Here is an 8,058-nt window from a genome sequence, read left to right as displayed (position 1 = left end):
TTTCCTTCTCTCCTCTTCTCCTTCCTTCCTCTCTTCTTTCCTTCTCTCCACTTCTCCTTCCTCTCTTCTTTCCTTCTCTCCTCCTTCCTTCCTCTCTTCTTTCCTTCTCTCCTCCTCTCCTTCCTCTCTTCTTTCCTTCTCTCCTCTCCTCCTTCCTCTCTTCTTTCCTTCTCTCCTCTCCTCCTTCCTTCCTCTCTTCTTTCCTTCTCTCTCTCTCTCTCCTTCCTTCCTCTCTTCTTTCCTTCTCTCCACTTCTCCTTCCTCTCTTCTTTCCTTCTCTCCTCCTCTCCTTCCTCTCTCTTTCCTTCTCTCCTCCTCTCCTCCTTCCTTCCTCTCTTCTTTCCTTCTCTCCTCCTCTCCTCCTTCCTTCCTCTCTTCTTTCCTTCTCTCCTCCTCTCCTTCCTCTCTTCTTTCCTTCTCTCCTCCTCTCCTTCCTCTCTTCTTTCCTTCTCTCCTCTTCTCCTTCCTTCCTCTCTTCTTTCCTTCTCTCCTCTCCTCCTTCCTCTCTTCTTTCCTTCTCTCCTCTCCTCCTTCCTTCCTCTCTTCTTTCCTTCTCTCCTCTCCTCCTTCCTTCCTCTCTTCTTTCCTTCTCTCCACTTCTCCTTCCTCTCTTCTTTCCTTCTCTCCTCCTCTCCTTCCTCTCTTCTTTCCTTCTCTCCTCCTCTCCTCCTTCCTTCCTCTCTTCTTTCCTTCTCTCCTCCTCTCCTTCCTCTCTTCTTTCCTTCTCTCCTCCTCTCCTCCTTCCTTCCTCTCTTCTTTCCTTCTCTCCTCTCCTCCTTCCTTCCTCTCTTCTTTCCTTCTCTCCTCTCCTCCTTCCTTCCTCTCTTCTTTCCTTCTCTCCACTTCTCCTTCCTCTCTTCTTTCCTTCTCTCCTCCTCTCCTTCCTCTCTTCTTTCCTTCTCTCCTCCTCTCCTCCTTCCTTCCTCTCTTCTTTCCTTCTCTCCTCCTCTCCTTCCTCTCTTCTTTCCTTCTCTCCTCCTTCCTTCCTCTCTTCTTTCCTTCTCTCCTCTCCTCCTTCCTTCCTCTCTTCTTTCCTTCTCTCCTCCTCTCCTTCCTCTCTTCTTTCCTTCTCTCCTCTCCTTCCTTCCTCTCTTCTTTCCTTCTCTCCTCTCCTTCCTTCCTCTCTTCTTTCCTTCTCTCCTCTCCTTCCTTCCTCTCTTCTTTCCTTCTCTCCACTTCTCCTTCCTCTCTTCTTTCTCCTCTCCTCGTTTCTTTTGCTCCTCCTCCTCGCCCTTTTACTTTCTCTCGTTTTAAACTTCCTCTCTCTCCTCCTCATGTATCCTCTCTGTCTTTGTTTCCTCTCCATTATCATGAGCTAATCTAGATTCAAACATTTGTCACGATGAACTTAAATTAGGAAATTAAAAAAAGTCCTCTTCTGACTGTGAATTCAACCAATCAGGCTTCAGCATGAAAGAAAGTGGGCGGGGTTTATCTCCTGTCACTCACCAGGACTCTCTGTTCTCCGGTCAGATCAGGCGAGTCACAGAGCAGCTGGTTCTCCGACACGGTGAGCAGACACGGAGTCTCCCCGATCAGAACGGTGTAGTTGAGTCGATTGTTCCCGGGAGCCGGAGGGATCAGGTTCTTCCCCTGAAAACACAACGGAACGTGAGAACCACACGGAACAACAACAGGAAGCATCAACATAGAAATATTCATTCATTGGAAGGTGGACAACGTAAGTGTGGTGCTTTTATTTTGAAGGTGGACAACTAAAGTTTGGTACGTTTATTAAAAGGTCTACAACTCAAATGTGGGGCTTTTATTTTGAAGGTGGACAACTCAAATGTGGGGCTTTTATTTTGAAGGTGGACAACTCAAATGTGGGGCTTTTATTTTGAAGGTGGACAACTCAAGTGTGGTGCTTTTATTTTGAAGGTGGACAACTAAAGTGTGGTGCTTTTATTTTGAAGGTGGACAACTCAAGTGTGGTGCTTTTATTTTGAAGGTGGACAACTCAAGTGTGGTGTTTTATTTTGAAGGTGGACAACTCAAGTGTGGTGCTTTTATTTTTAAGGTGGACAACTAAAGTGTGGTGCTTTTATTTTGAAGGTGGACAACTAAAGTGTGGTGCTTTTATTTTGAAGGTGGACAACTCAAGTGTGGTGTTTTATTTTGAAGGTGGACAACTCAAGTGTGGTGCTTTTATTTTGAAGGTGGACAACTAAAGTGTGGTGCTTTTATTTTGAAGGTGGACAACTCAAGTGTGGTGCTTTTATTTTGAAGGTGGACAACTCAAGTGTGGTGTTTTATTTTGAAGGTGGACAACTCAAGTGTGGTGCTTTTATTTTGAAGGTGGACAACTAAAGTGTGGTGCTTTTATTTTGAAGGTGGACAACTCAAGTGTGGTGCTTTTATTTTGAAGGTGGACAACTCAAGTGTGGTGTTTTATTTTGAAGGTGGACAACTCAAGTGTGGTGTTTTATTTTGAAGGTGGACAACTCAAGTGTGGTGCTTTTATTTTGAAGGCGGACAAACTGAAGGGTGGTGCTTTGTATTGACGAGCTGACTCAGATCACTGTATAATTGTTTAACAGTTTTTGGGTCTCACCTTGAGGATGATGGGTGACCCCGGTTTGACCTCCAGGATCCCAGAGTTGCCCAGGGGGTCAAAGGTCGGGTTGGGGTAGTGGATGAAGGGGGTGGAGTTCAGTACGAGCAGAGACGAGACCTGAAACACGACAACGTGATGATGTTATCTGACAGGAGACAGGAAGTGACCACTCTACTGCGGAATAACACTACACGCCTTATTGTGAATAACTCTGATCCTTCATCCAATCAAAACTGCTGAGTCATGAAAACATTCCCCCCGTACAGTGTGTGTGGATGGAGACATGAGCTAATCACACCTATTTGGTTTTTTGAAGCAGGCTGTAAACATGTTCATGTCTGCTGTAAAAACAGGCTGTTTGAATGGGTGTGTATGTGACTTCCTGTGCTGCTGCAGCCAGCCTCTAGTGGACACTCCAGGAACTGCAGCCAGCCTCTAGTGGACACTCCAAGTACTGCAGCCAGCCTCTAGTGGACACTCCAGGAACTGCAGCCAGCCTCTAGTGGACACTCCAGGAACTGCAGGGTTTCAACCTTCAGCATGGGCTTCATGTTTCAGCAGCAGAGTGTGTGTGCGTGTGTGTGCGCGTGTGTGTGTGATGTGCATTACCTGGTCGAAGATGAAGCCGAACTCGTCAGGTCGCAGCGCCCCCTCTGGTGGGTTTGATTTAGTGTAGATCAAACCGGGGGCCAAACAGGTCATGGTGCTGTCGTTCATCACGGTGCAGAACTACACAGAAAAAAGAAACAAACTTAGAAACTAATGATAAACATATTGTGCACTTTGTTTTTCTAATAAATAATGATCACAGATAACAACCACACGGTGTTCAAATGGAGTAAGCGTGGAGTCGAGAGTGGGCAGGTGTTTAGAGTTCAGACTGCAGTACCCGTTCTAAACACTAGGGGTCAGAGTTACACACTGCTCCTTTAAGTTTTTAAGGATTGTCCTCACGTTGCTCGTCTCCACTCCTCCGTACTTCGCTCTCACTTTGGGCTCCTGGATGGTCAACAGGTTCGTCCCTGTCACAGTGATCACCGTGCTGCCGCTGTACGCACACGCACACGCACACACACACACACACACACACACACACACAGGTTACACATCAACAGTCTGATTGGTTGTTGCACTGAACGTGTTGTGTTTCTGTCACACTGACTTGAGGATGGTCCAGTTGGGTTCGATGCTGCTGATGGTCGGGTCCTCCGTGTACATGTATTTGGTGTCTGAGCTCGTCACCTCCGCCCTGTCAATCATCAGGCGGATGGGGGCGGGGCCTGAGCCTGACAGGGAGGCGGGAGTGATGCAGATTATTTCCCGATTGGTCCGTCTGAAAAACAAAGATGAGCATGAGGTTGATCATGAAACATAAAGTGTGATCCTAATCTTCCCATGATGCTTCACTGACTTGACAAACAGACACTCCTCCTTGTCGATGAAGACCAGGACGGTGCTGCCGGCGTCCAGGTGTCGACCCGTCACCGTCAGTCGAGTCCCCCCAGAAACAGGTCCCCTCTCTGGACGGACTCGGCTGAAGCTCGGACTCTGACGGAGGAAGACGATGAGGACACGGGTCAATACTGTAAACGCTGCTCAGGAAGTAGACAGAACTTCAAAATAAAAGTCCTCAAATGAATTTTGAAACAAACAATTAAAAATGCGATTCAATGAAATGAACTATGAAGAACTCGTTTTCAAAGTGTAAACTCCACCGAAGGACCGAAGTTTCTCCTCGTGCAGGTTTATCACACTTTCACGTCCACTTCCTGCGCTGACACTTTGATCCCTCCCTCGTGACGTCTCATCTGCTCGTCTGTCACACGTCATCAGTGCATCTTATCTTTCACACTTTGATCCTCATGATTTGAACATGATGTTTAATAAGATTCAAACTTTAAGATAAGAAGAAAAACTAAATATGAAGTCATCAGCATGTCAGAGTGAACTCAGTGAACTCTGCGTTTTATTCTGGATGACAGTTCATTCCATGACATCCAGCGTGTGACCACTAGGGGCAGTGTGGAGCTGTGCGGTGAAGGAGAAAAGTTCAGAGGTCAACTTCCTGCACAGTGATGTGTCGCTTCCATAAACGCTAGCGACCGATCGTCTCTACTTTGGTGTTTAACGCCGTCTGATGCATGCGGCGTGCCCCCTCGAGCGGTGGTCCCCAAAGTCCAGGATCCACTTTAAAGTCTAAAACATGTTTGGTGGCTCACCTCCGACTTCATGTCCAGGTTTCGTCGCGTCTCAGAAAAAAACGTTCTTTTTTGCAAATGATTTAGTGGCCCGTTTGCAATACCTTCAGGGCCCACCAGGGGGCCGCGAATCCACACACTCACCACGAAGGAGTACGTCTGTGTGGAGAGGGTTCGATACTCGGCGCTGCAGACGCCGATGCAGAGCTCGACCGGCCCGCCTGGAGAGTGAGGGAGGAGCGCCTCGGCCATGTCGCACACGATCCTGCACACACACACACACACACACACAGGCGCACACACACAGGCGCACGCACACACACACACACACACACAAGGTTTAAAATGACACACTGTTAGTTTCTTTAATGAGCTATACCATGAGGGAGGAGTCTAAAGTTGGCGTCTGTTTTGGTTGCCGTGGAAACCGTTTGACTTTCAGAATGACATGACGTCACACACGCTGACCTCTCGGCGCTGATGTACTGCGAGGGCACCGGGTTGCAGCGGACGCCGGCCACCTGCACGTGAGCGATCTCCTTCACCTGCAGCCCCAGGTTCTCGCCCTCGATGGTCACCCGCGTCCCGCCTTCCCGAGGCCCCGTCAGAGGGTCGATCTGTGGAAGGAGGACGCCGGTCTTTAGTTTGACTCAAAGCGCTGCTGTCTCTTTAAGAGTGTGCACTCTGCACAGAACGCCTACCCGGGTGATGCGCGGGTGGCTGCAGCGCAGGTTGTGTCGGCCGTGATGCATCCAGTTCTGCTCGGGCGCCGGGCAGTGTTGCCGTAGGAGACACTTCCTGGTTTCTGCGCACCATCCGCACTCGAACGCAGCCGGCGCTTTGAGACACTGACCGCAGCTGGAGCGCTGAGCCTCGCACTTATAGAGCAACGCTGCAAACAGGAAGGAGAGACGCTCAGCCAATGAGAGAGCTTCAAACACACACACACACACGCACGCACACACACACACACACACACACACACACACACACACACACACACACACACACACACACACACACACACACACACACACACACACACACACACACACACACACACACACACACACACACACACACACACACACACACACACACACACACACTGTGCAGGTGTGAAGCTGAAGTTTACTGTGGTTTTACCTTTCATAGTTAAAGGCTTGTCGATGAAGAAATCTCCGTCCCACACGATGGAGAAATCAACAGGCAGGTCACCGGACTCGTCTCCTTCATACCAGTACTAAAGAGAGAGAGAGAGAGAGAGAGAGAGAGAGAGAGAGAGAGAGAGAGAGAGAGAGAGAGAGAGAGAGAGAGAGAGGAGGAGAGAGAGAGAGACAGAGAGAGAGAGAGAGAGACAGAGAGAGAGGGAGAGGGAGAGAGAGAGAGAGAGAGGGAGAGAGAGAGAGAGAGTTATTATGATGAGCTGACACTTCTGAATGGGGAAACCTAAAATGTAATTATGTGTTAATTATAATCGGAGGACATTTTAATTAAAGGAGAAGAAAGAGGAGAGAGGTAGTGCTGAAGGTGAGATTAAAGGTGATTTAAATAAACAAACAGGATTACACAGTCCGTGTGTGTGTGTGTGTGTGTGTGTGTGTGTGTGTGCTGCTAAAAGTTCACTCATAAAGACTACAGAACAGTTCTTACTCCTCTAAAGGATGATATTAGCTTCCAAGGAAAATATATACATTAGCTAATGTAGCTAAAGCTAATGATAGCCACATGGCTGCTTTACATGACGAGGCAGCTAAAACCATAAAACCAAAGCTAATGTTAGTTCTGTAGTTTCTGTTAGCAGTTAGCAGGACTAAAATCAAAGCCTTTGCACAACTACTGTGAAGCAATTATAGACCACACCCACAACCAATAGACCACACCCACAACCAATAGACCACACCCACAACCAATAGACCACACCCCTTATAGGCCATGTCAATTAGTTACTTTAAGCCCTGACATATTGTAAACAGGTGAGTTATTTAAACATTCAGCCCGTACAGCGGTGAGCTCACTGCAGGAGACACACTCTAGTGGACACTGGAGGAACTGCAGCTGTAAAGTTGGACATTTTAACATAGAGCTCTATGGAGACTGACTCACTGCAGGAGACAGACTCTAGTGGACACTGGAGGAACTGCAGCTGTAAAGTTGGACATTTTAACATAGAGCTCTATGGAGACTGACTCACTGCAGGAGACAGACTCTAGTGGACACTGGAGGAACTGCAGCTGTAAAGTTGGACATTTTAACATAGAGCTCTATGGAGACTGACTCACTGCAGGAGACAGACTCTAGTGGACACTGGAGGAACTGCAGCTGTAAAGTTGGACATTTTAACATAGAGCTCTATGGAGACTGACTCACTGCAGGAGACAGACTCTAGTGGACACTGGAGGAACTGCAGCTGTAAAGTTGGACATTTTAACATAGAGCTCTATGGAGACTGACTCACTGCAGGAGACAGACTCTAGTGGACACTGGAGGAACTGCAGCTGTAAAGTTGGACATTTTAACATAGAGCTCTATGGAGACTGACTCACTGCAGGAGACAGACTCTAGTGGACACTGGAGGAACTGCAGCTGTAAAGTTGGACATTTTAACATAGAGCTCTATGGAGACTGACTCACTGCAGGAGACAGACTCTAGTGGACACTGGAGGAACTGCAGCTGTAAAGTTGGACATTTTAACATAGAGCTCTATGGAGACTGACTCACTGCAGGAGACAGACTCTAGTGGACACTGGAGGAACTGCAGCTGTAAAGTTGGACATTTTAACATAGAGCTCTATGGAGACTGACTCACTGCAGGAGACACACTCTAGTGGACACTGGAGGAACTGCAGCTGTAAAGTTGGACATTTTAACAGAGCTCTATGGAGACTGACTCACTGCAGGAGACAGACTCTAGTGGACACTGGAGGAACTGCAGCTGTAAAGTTGGACATTTTAACATAGAGCTCTATGGAGACTGACTCACTGCAGGAGACAGACTCTAGTGGACACTGGAGGAACTGCAGCTGTAAAGTTGGACATTTTAACATAGAGCTCTATGGAGACTGACTCACTGCAGGAGACAGACTCTAGTGGACACTGGAGGAACTGCAGCTGTAAAGTTGGACATTTTAACATAGAGCTCTATGGAGACTGACTCACTGCAGGAGACACACTCTAGTGGACACTGGAGGAACTGCAGCTGTAAAGTTGGACATTTTAACAGAGCTCTATGGAGACTGACTCACTGCAGGAGACAGACTCTAGTGGACACTGGAGGAACTGCAGCTGTAAAGTTGGACATT

The 8,058-nt window shown here is 47.8% G+C and overlaps 1 protein-coding gene across 1 annotated transcript in view; it reads right to left on the bottom strand.

Annotated features, from left to right (window-relative positions):
• Positions 1–1,449: 1,449 nt before the first annotated feature.
• LOC306819362 (plexin A3-like) overlaps positions 1,450–8,058 on the bottom strand; it is a gene marked incomplete at both ends in the record, with an annotated part of 19,684 nt that continues 13,075 nt past the window's right edge. The window contains 10 exon segments of the mRNA XM_079373147.1: positions 1,450–1,593; positions 2,555–2,674; positions 3,167–3,286; positions 3,512–3,605; positions 3,720–3,890; positions 3,969–4,105; positions 4,900–5,020; positions 5,224–5,372; positions 5,457–5,647; positions 5,902–5,998. Of these exon segments, the coding sequence (XP_079229273.1) occupies positions 1,450–1,593; positions 2,555–2,674; positions 3,167–3,286; positions 3,512–3,605; positions 3,720–3,890; positions 3,969–4,105; positions 4,900–5,020; positions 5,224–5,372; positions 5,457–5,647; positions 5,902–5,998 (1,344 nt within the window).

This window comes from Symphodus melops (genome assembly GCF_947650265.1).
Source record: "Symphodus melops genome assembly, contig: scaffold_309, whole genome shotgun sequence".
Classification (NCBI taxonomy): domain Eukaryota; kingdom Metazoa; phylum Chordata; class Actinopteri; order Labriformes; family Labridae; genus Symphodus; species Symphodus melops.
This window is presented reverse-complemented; position numbering and strand designations above follow the sequence as displayed.